Consider the following 20,965-nt stretch of genomic DNA (forward strand, 5'->3'; position numbering starts at 1 on the left):
GCCTATATTAATAAAATAGTCTGGACAGTGAGGAGATGGAAGCTCATGGTTTCATATTTAAACACATTCAACTGTGTGGACCTAAGCCAGATGTTTTTCAAATTGATTTTTGTATTTCTTACATCAGCAGAAACTAGGTTATAAAAGGAACTGGTTTATATACTATCTGCCCCGAAATCTTTCTTGATTGAATGTAGTCTGAAAATATGGGGGGGGAAAAAAAATCCACCACAGTTCTCTTTAAACATTGACATAGTCATTCTTCTCTTGGGCTTGTAGGCTACTGGGTTTTTGCCTAGAATGGTGACTGACATCTAAAACGATCAAATGCGTAATACCATTAAGTGAATTCCAGTAGTAGTTATTCATTAGACACACATGACAGAAAATGAAGCTTCTCTATTTTGAATATTAAAGATTCATACAAATATGTATTTTTTTTTAGTGAGATATTATTGCTGAAATTACTTTAACAGCTAATGGGCATCACATAGTTGTGTCTGATTTAAGCTGTTAAAATTTTCTGTCCCTGAGCTGCAGACTAAAAAACATAGAAGGTGGTGTTTTTCTGTTGTTCTGTTTTTTGTTTTTGTTTTTACCTAATGTACACTTGAAGGATAGGAGTAAAGGGTCTCACTTGTGGGATGGGATGGTGGGAACATGTTACATCAGATAACCACAGAGAATTTAGAAACATTTCAAAGCTGGAGAAAACATTGATCATGTTTAACTTACTTTGTTACAGGTGGAAGTGCTGGATCAGTGAATGCTAACTTTGCTCACTTTGATAACTTCCCCAAATCCTCCAGTGCTGATTTTGGAGCCTTCAATGCTTCTCAGAGCAATGCAACAGTAACTGGAGCCAGTAAAGCTGCAGTGAATAAACCAGGTCTCCAGTCAGCAGACAAATATGCAGCTTTGGCTAATCTAGATAATATCTTCAGCGCAGGGCAAGGTAATAAATCTTATTTTTTGACATGCTTATACTACATTGGTATACTTCTCATAAGGATGGTTGTGTCTGTCAAATTAGTAACTGTAAGCTATCAGTTTTTTTTCACTTCAGTGCATCCTTAATGTTTATAGTATAAGAATAAGACTTCAAGGCATCGCTCCAGGATGTCTTCTGGATGACTGCTGCTTGAGAGCCTACTTGTTATCAAGATGAATAACTCTAGGTTTAAATATTTAAATGATGGATCATGCAATGATACATACACGCACACATATGTGTCTGTGTGTGTATATATATATATATAATATATATATATGCATTGTTCAAGGCACATTATACTAAAAAAAAATCCTTCATATAAACTTATGAAAATACTTATGTGCTAGAATCTGTGGTAAAGACTCTCAAATGGAGAACTGCAGTTGTTGCACAGAAGTGCCAGAGTAGCTTTCTAATCTCTTTGACTCCAAAAGATTTTGCTCTAGTTTTTTATAAACTTATTCTTAAAATAACGTGTGGGGTTTTCTTGTACTAAAAAAATGCTGTCTTGAAAGCAGATTTCCAAAAGCTAGTGAAATTCCAACTCAGATTTATTATGATATTACTGAAGAACTGAAGTTGCACACATCCCCAGTATATGTGGCTCTGTTAATTTTTTTTCCATAAATGTGTAGGCACATCAAAGTTTCTGCTTGGTTTTAATCAAAGTTCATTGGCAGTTAACACGGTTCTGGCAAAGCTAGAATTTAAATCATCTTTAAGCAAGGATGCAAAATTCAGCTTTGCTCTCAATTCAGTACTAGCCTACAGTAAGACTACATTCAGTCAAGTTGTCCTGTCTCCTTGGCTTAGCGATCTTTTTGAATGACTACAGATAAGGAATAGAAGTATAAAGATAGCAAAGAAAGGTTCTCTTTTAATAGCAGAACTCCATTGAACATGAAGATAAGTAAATTTAAGCTCACCCCTTCAGTAAGAGATGCTGAGATATCATACATTTATCCTACTTATCTTCTAAAATCTTCTCTTAAGAGTTCATTACTTCTCTTGATCTACAGAAGATGATACTTTAGTATTTTTGGTTTTGTGCCATTTATTTTTCTTTATTGTTCTTTAAGCCTAGTGATATCTTGTGGAATACTTATGTGATGCCATAGAATAGTCATTTGAGTCCATTGTTTCTGTAGGAATTAGCTTAGAAACCAGCTTTATCAGTGCTTGCAAATGTGTATTTAGGAAGTGAAAGCTTAAGCTTAATTAATTTTAAGGAGAAAAACTTTAGGTCCCTCCTAAAGTAATGCCTCCTATTTGTTTCTGTGGAAACAAAAACAGATACAAGCAGCACAATAACACTTTGATTAGAGGAAATTCTCAGCTACGAAACACTATTTTTTCAACTTAGTCACCACTATTAACTATGTGTTTTAGTCAGTGATGAACAAGAGCCTGTATGCTGTGCCGGGGGAGGCGGAGAGGGGGGTGAAATCTGTACCAGCAGTGGTGACCCACTATTAAGTGCACCACCCACTGTGTCACTGTGTTCACATCCACTGTTTGGTCTCCATAAATGTTCAGTAAGTGCCCATGAATGTCAGTGGGCGCCATTTTTCCTCATGGAGAAATTCAGTGACACACCTTTGCTTCATATGCATGTCCATGTCAGATGCCGTTTTGTTAGACTGCCCCTCTGCTGCCATCCTATGCGCATCAACAAAATGTAATGGGGTATTGGTGGGAAGGTTCAACCTCTACTGCCATACCACCACCATCTGCCTCTGATGTTGTGGGGCAACCTAATAAAGCAGGAGACATTAGTTTTGGAGCAGCCCTTGTAGTTATTCTGTAATTCTATTTTGCAAATAGTATGTGAAAGTGTTTTTTGGTCTATAACGTGGAGCTTTGTTCTGAAATCTCACCTAAGGGTATTTTTTTTTTTGGCTGAGTTTATCTAGTTGAAGACGACAGTAGTATTGAGCCCTTATTTTCTAGGGAAACTGAAGACTATGCAGAGCTGCAGAATATTTGTAGAAGCATAACACTATGCCGTAGTTCATGTATAAATTGTTAAGTTTGAAATTGATACACTAGTGCTTAACATTTGCAGGGCAGAAAGTGATATAGTCTTCATTTTAAATCTGTTTTTTCTCTTTCTAGGTGGTAGTGAGCAAGGAAGTGGCTTTAGTACAGTAGTGTCTGCATCAGCAGGTCCTGCTTTGTCAGCCCCAAATCAGTCAAGTGCATCTTCAGACAAGTATGCAGCTTTAGCAGAGTTAGACAGTGTGTTCAGCTCCACCGCAACCTCCAGTAATGCATATACTTCCACCAGTAACGTCAGCAGGTACTTCTTATTAGTTGTAACTGACTTTTTAGTGGCTTCAGCAAAATGCAGGAAAGTAGCTCAGAGTTGTTTCTTAAACAAACACGGTTTTAGTTTTATTGAAGATGGAGAGATATTCACTGTGTTTAGAGTCTATGTTGAAAATACTTCCTTTATTTTAAATAATAACAGTACTGTACAATAGAGTATTACACCTCTTAGGTGGTAACACATTTACGTACAGATTACTTGTATGCATACCAAAAACCATAGCATCATCCCTGGCAAAAATTGCTCTTATTTTTGATATAAATAGTACTAATCACTTATTTTTGCATCGCTACAGTAATAAATACCAAATGCCTTTTACAGTTATTGTTGATATTAGAAGTGCCCCTTAAAGCTTTTGTTTTGTAACCTTATCCTGATGGCCTCTATTCAATATTCATTCTCTTGCTGTTGGTGGAGAGGACTCTGTAACTGCTGCTGAGCAATAAAAAAAAGTCTGACTCAAGTGCTTGTTATAATCTCTGACTCAGGGCTTCAATTCCTGGCATTTGTATTGCAATTTTGTACTGCAGTTAGCAAACTCTGTGTAAGCATTCCTTTTCTATTTTTTTTTACATTCGTTGTCAGCATGTAAAGTTGCATTTAATGGTTAAACAAGCAGTTCTGATTTTTCTGAATGTATGAATTATTTTCAGCAATGCTTTTGGAACAGTACCTGTGGCTGCTACTTCACAGACACAGCCTGCATCTTCGAGTGTGCCTGCTTCATTTGGAGGTATATAACAACTTTGCACGGTAGACTAGCACCTTACTTTTAGTTATTAATTCAATACTATGGCACTTTTAATATTGAAGCTATCAACGAACACCAAAGAAATACTGTGATCTATGCATGTAATGCATTTCAAATTAAATGTTCTATTACCAGTTACTGATTTCATGGAATTTTATAGATAAAATATTATAAACCTAATGTGAGACAGACTATTTTTTTTAAAAGACTTGATTAAATAGTGTTTTTTAATCTTTCAGCAACACCTTCCACAAATCCATTCGTAGCTGCCCCTGTTGCCCCAGTGGCACCCTCAACAAATCCATTCCAGACCAATAGCCGAGGAGCAACAGGTTAGGAAAAAAGTCACAGAACATTTTTACATACAGTATTTTTTGCACTACTTGTTTTCTTTTTTTTATGTGATTGTGTATTTTTCTTAAAGATTTTCTATATTACTTGTCTTCAGGTCTAATGTGTTTGTTTAATGTAGAGTTGCTTTCTTTCGTTATGCTTTTTTGTTTGATAGGTTTTTTTGGGGGGGTGGGGCGGGGAAGGAAGAGTTGAGGACATTAGCTTCCAGTTTCTGGCCCGGTTCTGCAACTTCAGACTCTGGCCATGAAGTGTCAAAGTGATCTGCATAAGATATTTAATACTACCTGTACTATATTGTAGTCTGTGTATTACCAGTTGAGTACTATCCATGACTACTACCTTAGCTTTGAAGTGTGCTTTGCAACAGATTGTGCTAAAATCCAGGATCTTGAAAACTCTGCTGCCAAGCTGGTATAGTTGATTTTTTCTACACACTCTCCGCTTTTCTTTATATCCAAGCCCCAGAAGGCCTTAAATCCAAGGTCACCAGAGTTAGAACCAGATGAAGGAAGAAATTAGGAAGAAATTCTTTAATGTGAGGGTGGTGAGAGACACTGATGAGGGTTGCCTGGTGAGGTTGTGGATGTCCCCTCCCTGGGGGCATTCAATGCCAGGTTGGATGGGGCTTTGAGCAACCTGGTCAGCTCAGGCTGACTTAAAAAGATAACTAAATTAATCTGCTTTACATCATTTTTCAAATATGGCAACTCTGTCATTCTGCCTTCTAAACAGCCTTCCTTGACTTGCAGAGGTTCTAACGCACTTTCAGCAGTAGTGATGTAGAATGTACTAAATAAGTGATGGAGACTATAAGTAATGATAATGTTGTACCCCTTTCAATATAAGATGTAAACCTGTGGCTTGTCCTTTTAAGTTGAATGTTTTCTGCATGAACTATTTATTACACGGACCATCTGGTCTGTAGCATTTATTTGTAATGACTTAATCTAACACTGGTAATGCTATGGTTGAATTGTTTGCTACGTGTATATATGTACGTATATATATTAGTAGTCATCTAAGAAATTGCTGTTCAATAGCGTATAAATGATTTGACATTGTCTGGTCTCTTTGTGGCTTCCATAAGGCCTCTCGGGAGCAATGCACTCTCACATATTTCCTCACGCTCATTTTGGTAGGTGGCCACATTCGGTATGAAGTTTATTGTGGCTAGTTGTTCTTGCTTGTAAAACCTTACTGGTAGCTATCTGGTTCTCTGCACATAGAGTTTCAGAAGCCTTACATGTTTTATAATGGACTGGGTGTGGGTGTCTGGCAACTCAACAAAAGGAGAGAAGAGCACAGAAATCTATAAAGCAACTAAAACAAAACCATTATTGATATCCTCCACAGTCACACTAGAATGACTGTATAAGTTGAGTGACTATTGTAGCTTGTGTTAACAGTAGTTTGATACCTTTTGTGATATCCCAAGTTGCTGCTCAATTTGTTGTGATTTGTTTACTGTTCTATCAACTTTTCCTGATGAATAGTTTCTCTAATTTTGACTTTATAACAATGTCAGTACATTAGTTCTGTGTGCTGTAGTTTGTGTATGTAATGTCTTGCCCTTTAATACTTTTGGGGTGAAATTTTGAACTGGTAATTAAGCTGTATTCATCAAATGCACTGATTTTTATTTTTTATTTTTTTTTATTTTACATAGATCTTATACGAGCCCCAAATTTAACATTTATCAGTTTGAAAGAGCAGTCTTGTCTATTGTTGAATTAAAAGAAAATATCTGATGTCTCCATTTGTACCAAAAGGTCTTCTATATGCTTTTCCCTACAATAATAACTCCCAAAAGACTGAATAATGGTTTTGTTACTCTATTTTTGCACTTGATGTGCTCCTGTTTTTGTTGAAGGCACGTCGAATTGTATATGTGCTGTTACGTTCTTTACTTGAAATGTTTCAGCAGAGAATCAGATGAAAAGATTTCTGTTTTGTTTGTTTCAAGTCTTACTTCAACAGTGAGAGTGTTTGCACTAGGAACTTTGTGTGCAAAGTAATGTGCATGGTGAGAATTTCCTTTAAAGTGACACTAAAGATGGGATGGACATATGGGATGCATGTATCCCTTAAGTTTTTTTTTTGTTTTTTTTTTTTTACTTACTGTAATGCAGCTTGAAGTAGGAAGATATTGCTGTGCTTTTTTTGGTAGAGAAAAAGAAGGGCTTGTGCTGCCTGGAAGTGCTTGCTTCGAATGCGTGCTGACTTTTTTTCTAGCAAACTTAGGGCTAAGTATTTAGTGTAGAAAGTATGGAAAACAATATATTTTTCAGAAAGCCTCTCTGTACTGGATCTAGCAAATGTTAAATGATTTCATTTAATTTTGAAGTGCAAAAGTAAATGATGTACTTAATTTGTGGTGACCTAAAGTAACGAATCAGTGGATGCAGGGTTTAAACAGAACTTTTTTTATAATCACTGAGTCATTTGGAGACTCTTAACATGGCATTACAGTAACATCTTATGGGAAAAGTGATTTCTTTTAAATAACTGAATGTTATTTTTTGCCTGCCAGCAGCAACATTTGGTACTGCATCCATGAGCATGCCTGCAGGATTTGGAACTCCTGCCTCCTACAGTCTTCCTACTAGTTTTAGTGGCAACTTCCAGCAGCCTACATTCCCAACCCAAGCAGCTTTCCCACAACAGACTGCTTTTGCTCAGCAGCCAAATGGTAGGTCTATACGCTTTGGATCACTTTCTCCATGTTTCTGTTTTAAAGAAGATAAGTCAGCAATAATGAGTGCATATTTTATTTCTATATGAACGTCGCAGTTAAATTAGCGAGCGGTTCCCCTCACACAGCACTCCATTGGCTCTGTAGTTAGCATTCAGGTGTGACTGTGTGCAGTGACGTAACTGAAACTTCACCATAATTGATATAAAGTTAAAATGTTCAGAGATGTAACAGATCTAAATGCAAGGATTGTGTGATCTTTATGTAGAGTGTGCCTGCAACAGGCTATAATATTTTCTCGAACTTGAAGAGCATAGGCAAGAGAAAATCAGGAAGTACTTTTTCCCAAAATCTAAATGATAAAATAATGTTGAAAAGAGCTTGTATGTAAAAATCAGGAATTCGTTAGTTCTGAACAGTTGAAACTGAATAAAAAAAACTCAGCTATAGTTTGTACGCTTTCCTCATAGTGTCTTATTGTATGATTTTTGCAAGTGTTCTCTTGTTTAAAAAAAAAAAAACCTAGCTTTTTGATGCCAATGTGTATCGTGTTTAAGCTATTAAAAATCAGTTCTCTGATGCTCTGCTACACAACGCTCTGGAGCTTTAGCATCTATAGATGCAGTAACTAATACTGATAGTATGACTACTTCATAAATATTATCTTAGAGGGCGCTGTTAATGGCAATGTTAATAGAAAAGCAGTAATTCACTGAAGCAAACTTCTGGAGAAAACATAAGCAGATGTAATTTAGGCTTCGTGTCTACCTGAGTGAAAACTTTGCTGCAGACAAGTGTATGATTTACATTGCTATTACTGCACTAAACTTCTTAATAGAGCAGTGAACACTGATCACTTCTTCATCTAATTTGTGTTATCCACGTGACAGCACACTGAGGCAGCTTAAGGATGTTCATGTGATCATACAGCTGAAGTATGTAGCAGTAGCCCTCAGAAGAGGGTGCTGAGATCTTAATAGCTGTCTTCTGAATTGTAAACAGAAGCAAGCTGTGAGCTAAACCTATTCAAATTTTCATACCACATTTATTGCTTTTCAGCTGCAATTCCCAAAGCTCTTACTGAATTTGAGAATTCTATGAATTTCTACATTCATGTTACTTGGCTAGCGAAGAGATTAGGAAGAGAGAGAGAGACTGTTGCATGTTTAAATTGGGAACTGATCTTGCTAGTACATCTTTCTTCAGGACTGAAATGAAATTGTGGCTGTGAGGAGTCTAAATAGATTGAGCTGCTAAGTGACAACTTAGTATTTAAAAGTTCTTAAAACTACACTGTTCAGGTAGGATAAATCCTGCTGTCTGGTGCAGTCCAAGCTTTCCCCTTGTTTTAGTTTGGAAGCTTACAGCAAATAACTTACTGAAGATTGATAACTGGCAGTAATATTTTGTTATCTTTCAAAGGTGCAGGTTTTGCTGCATTTGGACAGGCAAAGCCTGTAGTAACTCCTTTTGGACAAGTTGCAGCTGTTGGAGTATCTAGTAACCCTTTTATGGTAAGTGAGTTGTTGCATGATATTAATAACTTGTGCATGTCTGAAAAGGCGCAATCTGTAATAATTATAGATACATGATGGGTTTTTTTTGCTTCAAATAAGGGAAGGCAACATGTGAATATATAAATGCCATAGCGTCATTATATAGATATAAGGCTGCTCAAATCAAAACAGAAGTGTCTGTATGCCATACTCCTACAGTAATGTAAATTTAGATAAAAGACAAGAAAAAATCCAATGAACCAAAACCCTGCAACATAAACCAGAAATATTTCTTAATAATTGGTTCTCTGTTTCATATACCTTGTATTTATGATTTGTGATTTAGAAGAATGTCTTATTTTATTCTTTCTGTTTCCCTCAGGCTGGTGCACCAACAGGACAATTTCCAGCAGGAAACTCATCAACCAATCCTTTCTTATAGCCTTATAGACACTTTACCCAAAAGAACTCTTATGTGGTCACATAACATCTCTGCGCCTCTTGCACTGTTGTCTTGTTTCACTGATATTAGCTTTAAACACAAAAGAAGTCTTTAAGAAGTTAAAATGAAAGCCTGCATTGTGTACCTTTGGGGGGAAAGAACACGAAAAACCCAACAAGGAGTCATTCCCCTCCCCTCACACACACACGCAAACAAAGAAAATCAACCCCCTCCCTTCCACCTCCCCGGGTAATAATGTGCAAAACAGAGGGCTGTGGTAACATCCTTGGACCTGTGAACTGGCAGGAAAAAAGTAGCGGTATCATGTATATTAAAATTGGCTAATAAGTTATTGCAGATACCACATTCATTATGCTGCAGTACTGTACATATTTTTCTTAGAAAATAGCTATTTGTGCATATCAGTATTTGTAACTTTAACACGTTATGTGAAAAATGTTACTGGGAAATAGATCAGCCACTTTAAGGTGCTGTTGTATCTCTTGGAATGAATGAGCTACATCATTTTAACCATTGGTATTGGAAGTCATGAAATTAAATTGAAGGTTTGTTCATTTCTCAAAATGTTTTCCTTTCCTAAAAGCTCTTCTATTTATACATGCCTAAATCTCTAATGTTAGAGGGATACCTGTCTGCATAATAAAGCTGATCATGTTTTGCTACAGTTTGCAGGTGGAAAAAAAATAAATATTAGAAAAAAGAGGTGTAGCTTTATTTCTGTGCAGTAACACTTAATTGGGTTAGAACGTTCATATTGTGAATCTCATACACAAATGATCTATCAGAAATGATATGCTCTTAAATTCAATTTTCATATCCCACAGTCTTGAATACGTCCTCGTGATTAAGCCTGCTGTTCAAGTGAAGTGGCTTATCTAACAGGAATGAGTTTACATGAACTCTTACAGAACTCTGATAATAGCTATACAGTGAAGGACACTGAGAGCACTGAGGTGAGTAGTGACTTGAAAAATGGTTAGTTGCTGAAGGACATAACTGCAGACAGCTATTGATGGAGTCTTTCAACATGACTTAGTTGTGATCACAACAGTACGTATGACCTTGGTACCACAAATGGAGTATTTCTCTTATTAAAATTAGTAAAAATTGTGTGTGTTAGTAAGACGTCCCGTGGAACACTAAGTTAATTGATTGGATTTCTTAATTTTCTAGAATGTTTTCTGCCATCTTAGAATAGCATTTGTAGAGGAAGAAATGTCTGGCTTGTCTAATCTGTGGCAGGGAAGCTGCAAGAAGAATGTAAGTACATCAAAGTAATCAGTGGTGGAATTTAAACACAGATAACTGGGCTTATGTTCAAGCGTAATACTGAAATTAAACAATTAATGTGCACGTGTTGAGTACCCAGACCTCAAGCTTAAAGGAGGGTTTCTGGCTAGCTGAAGAATAAAGTTCTAACTTTCAAAATAACAGGAATAAATGAGGTCAAAATATTAGAGATTTTTGAGAAAAGGTGTGTGAGCTGACTGAAATAAATGGGAGAATTCCTTAAGGTAAGAAAACTTTTTGTAGTCGTCTGCCTGAGTAGAGATGTGCTGGTTTCCTGGGGATCTAGCAGACATGATCACTGCCTGTGAAAATGCTCTTTGTATGTCAGTGCTTCTGACTGGTATTGCCTATGCGTGGAGAATGGTAATCTCTGTATATTATTTTTTTTCTTAAGTTTTAGAGATCCCAAAGGACAGTGGATATAATAAGTTGCTTATAGTAGTATTCTTTGCTTAAAGGTCTGTTTTGACCTGTTGATGTATTTGATGTTAAAAGACTTGGAGTCTTCCTTTTTCTTCTGACAAGGGCTGATGGATGGAGTATTGTGTGTGGATTAATTCTCTTTGGGTGAAGGAAACCAGGAAAATGAAGACCTTTTTAAACAGGATGATGCATGTTGGAGGTTCGTAAGACTGGTTGGTTGTGTGACAGGCACAGGTTTGGTTGAGCATTAAGTTTCCCCCAGTTAATTGTTTAGATGATGCAGCTTTCTGCAGTGTTGCTTGCAGCCATTCTTCTAATCTCTTTCCAACATTCTTTAATGATCAGTGGGTTCACCAGCCATGCTGGTATTTCTGCATTTGATGGAGATAATGGTGTATACACTTCTGGTCAGGAAAATTCCAGCTATGAATGTAAAGTAGCTGCTGTAAACGAGAAACTGAGAAATGGGGAGAAAAGTGAAGAAAGAATCAAGAGCTGTTTTTGTTGTTGGGTAGTAACTTAAGGGGTGACCCTATGCTACCTTCTTCCCCTTACTGCCACCCATGCTCCTGTATGATCTCATCTTGAAATGATGGTAGTCCAGCTGCTTGACCTCATTCAGGAGAGTCTGCTGTTACAAGGGGAGGAGGAGAGAATACTGTGTTACTTCTCATCCCCACTTCAATAATGGAGAATGGCTGTTACACTGCACTTTCTGGCTCTTTTCAGAAAAGATGAAAGCTGGAGACTTGGTCCTTCTAAGTGTGTGCATAAATTCTGAGTTTGTAGAGCAGAAAGAATCTCATAATTTTCACAACTGAAGTAACTTGAAAGTGCATCCAACTGAAAATTACCCTAGTAATAAAGCTCTAAATTATTTTTCAGGTTGGTTCCTGCTTCTGTTTAGGGTGTTTTTGTAATAAACTTGTCAGTAGTAAGCCTGGAAACTGAGTAGTAGGTGGTATTCTTTCCTTTCTGCTCTAGGAAAATGTTCTTAAAGTTATGATAGAAATGCAACACTGACAGGAGCAGAGGACGGAGGTGGTAGTAGCTACTACCAGTTCACTTTCTGTGAAGTGAGTAACTGCCTTAAGCTAGCCCATTGCCTAGTATCTTCCAAGAGTCTAAACTTCAATTAGAACCCTCTTTTGGAGGAGTGCAGGAAAATGAGGGCGGTGTGAGTGATTTGGCTTACCTGGGTGCTGATACCCAGTCCCAGGCCATTTGAATCCACTACAACAATAGTTAAAATTGTCTGGATCACCAGCGCAATGAAGTTGTTGAAGCCAAACATCAAAGCATAACGCTCCATACTTAAATTAACAGCAATCTGGAACCTGAAAATGAATGTATGGTTTAACTGAGCTATGGAGAACTTGTATGCTTGCAGCTTATGGGAGGAAATTTGGGAATTGTTTCACATGTACAATGGAGTCATCATAGGATAAAGCTATTAAGTTTTTAACATCTTCATTTAGGCAGAAATTTTTCTCCCTGTATTTGTCTCACTATTGTGCATCCTACTTACCTACTTTGAGTGGATAGTTTTGCTAAGTGAGGACCTGTGTATGTTTGCGTGATTGTTTAAAGACAACTTGCACATAAATCATTGGACAGCTAAATGCAGCAGAAGGAACTTACTGACTTGAAATAAGCTGTTGTAATGATTGAGTCGTATTTCTAAACATGATTTTATGTGAGCTGGAAGTGATGTTTTCCCATCATAACCTATTCAAAATCCTATTTCAATAGAAACTTATTTACTTTATTAATGTGAAAATATGACATTTCTTACTGATTTAAATCAACTTGACTGAACAGTTGTGCATTATACTTACGTTGCTATTGTTATAAGGAGCATATAACATGCCTTGAATGCGAGGTAACCAGCGTAGCATGCCCAAATGTTGTCAGTAAAGTACATGAGAAACAGCGAACCAGCATCCATTGCAGAGAAAATTCCCAAAGCCAGTTCTCCAGTAAGATCCCAGTTTACTTTGACATATCCAACTGCCATGGAAGTTGCTGAACCTAAACACAAAAAAATAATAAATATTACTGTCCTTCCAAAGTCATGGCATAACTGTGCAAAAGGACCATGCTCAGAACTCTTGAGACTTTTCTTAGGGGCCACAGTGGGCTTTGATAATGGTGTGGCTTCTGTCAACAAGTTGTTATCTACAATGTTTTCTACAAGTGTTGTGTAAGTCTTCACCCTCTTCCTGGGTGTCACAGCTGGAGATGAACTCATTGATCAGAATATAGATGAAGTCACAAAATGTCTGTCTAGGATCACTCATCTTGAAATGACATTTAGTCTACTGTTGAAACAGACTACCCAGAGCAGTTTCTGTTAATATAATTAATTCTTTGACCTTCATCCTCACAGGAAGTAGGCACCAAAGGCATTGCTGAAGGATGCCATCAGGACGGGACAGACTAGAGGTAGTTGCTAGTGTTTTTGCTTACCTAAAAATGTTGCCACTGCTTCAACAGCTCCATTGTACACTGCAGAGCTGTGGGATGGGGCTCGGAAGTCCCACAGCACTTGGATGTAGTTCACAACCTGGTTAAAGCCTGCCGTAGCCAAAGCCCACCACAGGGACCAGTAAAGAAGCTTCCTAGAGCTGTAGCAATCCTTCAGGTCCTTGCCCAGCTGCACCAGCACTCTCAGCACGTGGTGCTGGGGCTCGGGCTGCTGAGCCTGCTGTGCTGGAGTGGGTCCTGTGTCAGCAGGTGCGCAGCCCTTGTCCTGTTGGCAGCTGGATGACGTGTTGGAACTGAGCCCAGCCCCAGCTTTGTCTGGTTGTGGGAGTGTTTCTGAGACGCCTTTTCTGTGGAAGAACATGCTCTTTTGAGGCATGGGCAGGAGAAAGGAGCACACAAAGGCCAGGGACACGGAAGCCAGAGTAATGGCATTGAGGTGAAAGTAGGATACGTCTGCTAAGGAAACCAGGAGCTGTCCCAGCACAGCAGCAAGGGTGGCTGCAACAAGAGTGATACTCCTGCAATAGCTCGTCACTCTCTGATAGTGATCAGCGCTGACGACACTGTAGATGTAGGCGTAGTAGGCAACCTCGGTGGCTGTCACCATCCCGTAGAAGAATTCCACCAGCTGCATGGCCACCAGCCCATGTGCAAAGAGGAGCAGGAGCCACGTGACAATGAAGCTGATGCCCTGGAGGAGGAGGATGGGCTTGTAGCGCAGGTAGTCAGTAATCAGGAAGACGGGGACGAGGAGTGCCAGGTAGGAGTATGTCCAAACTGGGAAAACCTGGTTGGTAACCTAGAAGAACCATACTTATGTCAGAGCAAAATGTATCTTGCATCAAATTCCATTCCCTGCAGTAGCTGAAAATTAATGCCCATTTAGTTTCAAGCTTTGCTTGAACCTTTGTATATTTCTGATCACCTCTCCTCTGAATTAAAAATTAAAAAAATACAGTCCTTTTGAACTAGGCACTGGAGTTGTACATAGTATATGTGTAGCTGTTACCGGGTTGTCTTTGTGCATTATCTTTAATTTTTGCGTAAGAAGCAAATTTGTGATGAAACAGTATTTGAGTAAGTTTCTGTTGGCCTTCTATGCATTGATGGCCTGAAAATAAGTTCTGTGTCATCCCAGTGGTTACTATGCCCTGCTGAGCAGCCCGGCCCCTCAGCACTGCCCCAACTGCAGTGTGCTATGAACGGCATCTGGGCTGCAACCAGGACATGGCACACTGCAGTGCCAGCTCAAATGATGGCAAGTAAATTTATGGATTTTGATGCATAGGATGAACGCAGTTCTGTGAACAGCAAAAAAAAAAAAAAAAAAAAAAAAAAATTGATCATGTCTCTTTACCAGGCCTTTATAAGCCCTCTCTGACCAGAAAGAAATACCCCTCGTTTAACAGTCATGCCTTATTTGAGTCATCACTTACTGGTAGTGCATACATTTGTGAATAACTGTTTTCAAGGATGAAGCACAGGGAGAGTCAAATTTCATCAAAAAATCTCTGCTGAACACCTGGAGAATTTACTAAGAGATGCAGCCACTGCCATTGAGTCAGACTGATGCTTTAGTTTCACAAAGACAAGGTCAAAAATCCCACTTGTTTTGTATTTTTGTTGCTCTCTTTTAGGTATTGTAATTTAAAAGAAAAGATAAATTTTGTTACTTTATATACATTAACAATATTATATATTGCATGAGGACTGTTGTGTAAGTAATGCCTCCTATGTTATGATATCGGTCCATGATCGTCAGGGGTGGATGTTGGTATGGCGGTAGAGGTTGAACCTTCCCACCAATATCCCATTACATTTTGCTCTGTGTGACAGATGGCAGCAGAGGGGCAGTCTGACAAAATGGCACCTGGCGTGGAAGTGTACAACATGGAACAAAGAGTTGTCACTGAATTCCTCCACATAGAAACCATGGCATCCAGTGACATTCATGGATGCTTGCTGAATGTGTATGGAGAGCTGGCAGTGGGTGGTGCATTTCAGCAGTGGTGACAACAGCAGTTGGTCATCTCCACTGGTGCAGATGTTTTTGAAGTGTGGTATGTGGGCTCTTGTTCCTTGCTGACCAAAAAAAAAAAAAAAAGGTACAGCAAATGGTGGTGACTGTGTGGAAAAACAGTGTTCTACAGCTGAGAATTTCCCCTATCAAATAGTGTTATTGTGCTGTCTGTGTCTATTGTAGTTTCCATGGAAATAAATAAGAGGCATTGCTTTTGGAGCTACTAGTGTATATGGAGCTCGAGACAATTTCTCTTCACTCAGTGCAGCACAGGCAAGCCAAAACGTTGGACAGCCATGGAATAACAAAAGAGTTAAATCTGTATTGTCAATTCTGTATAGGTTCTTGATGAGATCAAAAGTATGGCATCCTATCAGGATCTCTCTTACATGAAATACACAGATAATTTCCCTCTCTGGTTTAGAAGGAAGAAATAATAATAATAATTATTATTATTATTATTATACCCTCCCCCCTTCCCCTTCCCCCCTGAAAAAAATACCCAAACAAATGAATTACTCTCCCCTCCACAAAAGAAGAATCCCATAAATACATTTTTCAGAAGAAATCTTGGCTTTGTGCTATGCTAACACTCTGCCTCAACATTTGCAAGTGCAAGTCAGGAATGACTGTTCTTCATACTTGCAGTATGTGGGTGTATGAAGCTTGTGTTTTCTAATTATATCATTAAATTCATGACTCACTTGTTAACTATGTCCTCTTCTGTTACAAAGTGTGCTCTAGAAGCATGCTTTAAAGAACAACAACAACAAAAAAAGTAAAGTATTTTTAATTATTTTCTCAAAATGAAAATGTGTCTTGCACAGACATGTGCACAGTCTTGTAATGCACATAGATCACTGAAGGTATTGCTTCCTATTTATTTCCATGGGAAACTACAACAGATACAGCACAATAACACTATTTGATAGGGCAAATTCTCAGCTATAAAACACTTTTTCTATACAGTCACCACCATTTGCTGTATTTTTTTTTTTTTTTTTGTCAGCAGTGAACGAGAGCCTGCATGCTGTGCTTGTAAAAATCTGCACCGGTGCAGATGACCCAGTGCTGCTGTTACCACTTGAAATGCACCACCCACTGCCTCACTGTGCTCACATTCACTGTTGGGTCTCCATACACGTTCAGCAAGTGTCTGTGAATGTCAGTGGGTGTAATTCATTCCACATGGAGGGATTCATTGGCACCCCTTTCCTTCATACGCACTTCCATCGCTTATACAGTTCTTTCAGTCTGCCCCTCTGCTGCCATCTGTCACACAGCAACAAAATGTAAGGGGATATTGGTGGGGGGGTTCAACCTCTGTACCACCACCATCTGCTTCTGATGTTGTGGACCAACCTAATAATAAAATAGGAGGCATTACTTTCGGGGTAGACCTTGTAGGTAATAATTTAAAAGCTCATCAGTGGAAGTCTGTTTCTTTGTTTTCTCTCCCATCACTACTTCACTGTCAACATAATTAGTGCCACAATAAAAATAAATACATGTGTTGCTCCTCCTGGGTTTCTTAGGAGAGGGGATCTGGTTGACCTGATTTTGCTAAAAGAATCCATTTATTTTAAACAACATCCAAATTTGGTCTTAAGTGCCAGGAATGCTGGAACTTCAGAATGTTTACCTCCTTGAAAAGAGGAGAACCCTTATCCTTCTCCAGCACAATCTTAAATCTGAATCTTTAGATGAAATGTACGTGTTTTGCTGAATGCTTTGTCTCCCTTTACAGTAATAACCAAAGGCTTACTGCTTTGGGCACTGTAATTATTACTTCAGAGAACAGTTACGTACCTGCTCAACTGTCAGGTTTTTGTCTGGTCCGGTTAGGTAAGGTGTGAGAAAAGACTCTGAAGGTCTCATGGTGGAGAAAAACCCATTTGCACAGATGATGAGCGTGGGATAAATCCAACTGCTGCATATGGCTCCTTTCCAGCAATCCATCATCTGCGTAAGGACGTAGTGAAAAAGGAAACACACCAGCACTTTGTCAAGAAACTGTTCACAATCAGTAAAACCTCATCTGAAAGTTTACTCTTTAACCAACCCTACTCTCGCTAATGTTTCTTTCTCCACACTTCCTCCTAATCACAAGCACAGTTGTAAATTAACAGCCTGGATCAAGGTGCACTTGTGCTGGGACTCAGTGTCAAAGGTTGTTCTTAATGGTGTACTTAGAATTGAGCAGATGCATCTCAGTGGAAGAATCAAGTTCCATTCCAGTCTTATTTCTGAGTAAATGACTGAGCAAGGTGTTAGATTCTCAGCATGCTCAGGGAGGCTGTCTGTCCGAGAGCCAAGTGGAACAACAGAAGTGAAAGTGCTTTGCAGAGAATAATAGCCCCCAGGCAGCTTACAGCGCGCTATGAGCTCCATCTTAACATTGGAAATACTTAGTCTAAATAGTACCTTAAAGCAGCATTGCTGTGACCTCAGAAGTTATAAAAAGCAATCCTAAGTTCAGAACTTGATTTTCAATAGCAGGTGAGTGTTTGGAGAAGGCAGGCTTGTTCTCTCTTTTTGTGTTTTATGCACTTTACAGAAGGCTTCTAAAAAGAAGAAATTAAGTGGGGAGGAAATGCTGCTGGGTGGTCTATCAGCTGGCTGGCCGAAAGGTGGCTGCTAACCAGAATTTCTCTGCTAGCCCACACCATGCTTGCCTAATACCTACTGGCTTTGAATGGAAAGGTGCAATTTTCTTGCTGTTTTGTTTTCCAGGATGGGCCTTAACAGCTTGACTGTATCTTAATGGGAGACTTGTCCCCCAACCCAGAGGTGCTTTAAGGGCAGTTGGTGCTGCACTTAGGTGGGGCTGTCGCTTGCAGTAGCAATAGTTAAATAGAATCCTTTGGCATGCTGAGAGATGAGCCCTTCATGCTCAGCTCAGCTGCAAGGGGAGGTGGATTTGTTTCAAGTTTCGCTTTCCTGCAGATCTAAAAAGCCCTGCTGGTACCTGCCAAACATCAGCTGTGGCTTCTTCAAAGAGTGTGTGTTGTACATGAACACACAGCGGGACGTGTGCATCTCCGTCATTTGGATGAAGCCAGTAAGTGATTGCTGGGTCAACACTGTTTTGCTGCTGAAAACCCAGGATAACATGAGGCTTTACCTTTCTGTTGATGATTGATTCTGTTGTCCTGTCATTCCTAACACTCCTAAGAGCTTCCCTACCCCCCTTCCCCTCCAAAATACTCCTCCAAACTCCCAACCCCAGTATTTCTCTTTTGGAAATTTTATATGCTTACATTCCTTTCCTCTAAAAGTCTTGTCTGTTTTCTTAAGACAGTGTTCTCTGTAATTAAAAACTAGATATACTATCTGCTTGGTTCCTTTACTCCTTAGTGGCAGTACATGGAAGATGGTGAGCTGTGACCAATTCAAAACAGAGGGAAATTTTAACGTTATTTCCACCAGTTGTTTTTTTCTAGCTCCTTTCTGAAGTTTACTGCTGCTAATATATTTTTACATAACAGCAAAGTTTGATATGTTGCCAATGCCCTTCCTTTTACCAGATGCTACCTATAGGGAGATAATTAGCTTTTTGTACCAAAGACATCTTGAGACCATGGAGCAGGAAATACAGAGTTCCTTTTTTTTCCACAAGTAGTTCTGTAGTGGTACAAGATTCTGTTCAGTGGAGGATAAGTACATCTCCTGCTTTTATGCGGCATTGGTTAAACTGTTCTACTTAAAGCCACTTTGCAACTGGGGATATCTATACAATGCACAGTAGTAAACAAATGGACTAGAAAAAAGCTGTCTTCATTTGGTTAAGTCCCACTGATTTTCTTGAGACTTGAAGCAAACTTCTTTCCTGCCCGCTCTCACTCCTGGATAGTTTGCCTGGTTGCAGGGGATGACCAATCTTTGAAAAGAGTAAACGTTTGTGCACGTGGTATCTTGTCTCTCCATTCTGTAAATGCTAAGTATTTTCTATTTTTATTAGTTAGATTTGGGTATTGCAAGCTTAAAGCAAACTGCAGTACAGAAATAACTTTAACAAGTGGATATATTTTTTGTATCAAACTAAGCATTTACTATGCAAATTCGTTTATAATCTCTCGTCTCTCCTACTCTGCCATGGTCAGGCCTCACCTGGAGTACTGTATCCAGTTCTGGGATCCCAGGTACAAAAATGACAGGGATCTCCTGGAAAGAGTCCAGCAGAGAGCTACAAAGATGATAAAAGGCCTGGAGCATTTCCCCTTTCAGGAAAGGCTGAGGGACTTGGGTCTGTTCAGCCTTGAGAAAAGAAGACTCAGAGGCAATCTTATTAATGCTTAAAGATATCTTAAGCGTGGAAGTCAAAGGGACACGGCCAACCTCTTTTCAGTGGTCTGTGGGGACAGGACAAGGGGAAATGGCCATAAACTAGAGCACAGGAAGTTCTGCACCAATATGCAAAGGAACTTCATGGTGAGGGTGGCAGAGCACGGGAACAGGCTGCCCAGAGAGGTTGTGGATTTCCCTTTTCTGGAGATATTCAATGCCCACCTGGAAGCCTGTCTGTGTAGCCTGCTGTAGGGAGCATGCTTTGCCCCCCTGTTGGACTTGACAATCTCTAGAAGTCCCTTCCAAGCCCTACAGTTCTGTGATTCTCCTGGACTGTCTGTCCTTTACACTGAACTAAATTAGCTGCAGGATTTGAAGCCTCCTGAAAGTTCTGAGATACTGATCCTGACAAATCCCTGGCCAAGATCAGTAAACCTTACTTGGTGCTCAGATTGCATGTGACATTAGTGGGTTTTTTTCCGTTCTGAATCTTGGAGATTCCTGTTAATCTGGATTCCTGTGCAGAATCAACCAAATTGCTACACTGCATACTTTTTTGGTCCTAGTTTATACTTCTCAATCTCTTTGATATTTTTTCTTCCAGTCAAAGGAGGAAGACATTCATTCCAGAAATTCATTTTACTGGAAGCATGATAAACAATTGGGGAACTTTCATTTTTGTTTTTAATCCTTTTTTTTTTTTTTTTTTTTTTTACCCTTCCATGCGGAGATTGCTGTGAATTCAGTGCACCGCTTAGGTTGCTGCTTTCAGACAAGGAAAATACAACAACTGTGGCATTGCAGAGTTTCAATGGACTTTCAGAGAGGTTGTGCAAACTCTGCCTTTGAGCTTCTGTGTGCACACGGTCTGCTTCTGTGGTGGGCTTTTACATTATAAAGGAGTCATCTACCACTGAACTGCCTGTCTTTGGGTAGGAGAGAGCATAACGATGCAGTATGTTCTTCAGCTCAGAGCAAGGTACATGCAAAGCTCAGAAGTAGAGAATAGGCTCAAGTGCACTCATGAGCAAGTGTGCATGGAACCAGCTTGGCAACACTGGTTGTAAGAGCTAGACAAGCAAGCAGAGTGGACTCTGATCTTTTCTATTGTGCACCGCATGACGCCAAGGTGGTTGCTGTGCTTTTCTTTATGTATAAATTACTGCTATCAAACTATTTATAGGCAAGAAAATAAGAATCTAAAGTAACTTATCTTTTATTCTTGGTACAGTGCCATTATGTTGATCTTAGCTGGCATATGTTACAAGGAAATGCTGCAATGATTCAGCATAGCATTTCAGGGCTGCGTTGTAAGTTCCTCTTGCACAGTGGTTCCCTGTATGCTGCAGCAGGAGCTCTTCTCTCACAAGGGCTGGGTC

At 39.2% G+C, this 20,965-nt stretch overlaps 2 protein-coding genes across 20 annotated transcripts in view; one reads left to right on the forward strand and one right to left on the reverse strand.

The window, feature by feature from the left end:
• AGFG1 (ArfGAP with FG repeats 1) overlaps positions 1-9,781 on the forward strand; it is a 35,836-nt gene extending 26,055 nt beyond the window's left edge. For 6 of the 17 annotated variants that reach the window (XM_015276979.4, XM_015276982.4, XM_015276984.4 and 3 more), the window contains 7 exons: positions 746-955; positions 3,110-3,293; positions 3,977-4,056; positions 4,314-4,406; positions 6,959-7,117; positions 8,543-8,634; positions 8,999-9,781. In XM_015276979.4, coding sequence (XP_015132465.1) covers positions 746-955; positions 3,110-3,293; positions 3,977-4,056; positions 4,314-4,406; positions 6,959-7,117; positions 8,543-8,634; positions 8,999-9,058 — 878 coding nt within the window. In that variant the 3' untranslated portion in view covers positions 9,059-9,781. Of the gene's footprint in view, positions 1-745; positions 956-3,109; positions 3,294-3,976; positions 4,057-4,313; positions 4,407-5,515; positions 5,564-6,958; positions 7,118-8,542; positions 8,635-8,998 lie in introns of all 17 variants that reach the window. The other 11 variants (XM_015276977.4, XM_015276981.4, XM_015276983.4 and 8 more) reach the window with 3 other exon arrangements.
• On the reverse strand, positions 9,770-20,960 carry SLC19A3 (solute carrier family 19 member 3). Of its 3 annotated transcripts, XM_040706055.2 has the most exons (6): positions 20,800-20,960; positions 17,109-17,265; positions 13,262-14,078; positions 12,631-12,823; positions 11,988-12,129; positions 9,770-11,249 (listed from the first exon to the last, which is right to left on the reverse strand). In XM_040706055.2, the coding sequence occupies exons 2-6, from the start codon at positions 17,259-17,261 to the stop codon at positions 11,127-11,129; spliced, it is 1,428 nt and encodes a 475-aa protein (XP_040561989.1). In that variant the 5' UTR covers positions 17,262-17,265; positions 20,800-20,960; the 3' UTR covers positions 9,770-11,126. The 3 variants fall into 3 exon arrangements, with proteins under 3 accessions (XP_040561989.1, XP_422610.3, XP_040561990.1); XM_422610.8 differs by lacking the exon at positions 20,800-20,960 and having other exon boundaries at positions 17,109-17,273; XM_040706056.2 differs by lacking the exons at positions 11,988-12,129; positions 20,800-20,960 and having other exon boundaries at positions 17,109-17,324.
• Positions 20,961-20,965: the final 5 nt, after the last annotated feature.

Source organism: Gallus gallus, chromosome 9, assembly GCF_016699485.2.
Source record: "Gallus gallus isolate bGalGal1 chromosome 9, bGalGal1.mat.broiler.GRCg7b, whole genome shotgun sequence".
NCBI classification, from domain to species: domain Eukaryota; kingdom Metazoa; phylum Chordata; class Aves; order Galliformes; family Phasianidae; genus Gallus; species Gallus gallus.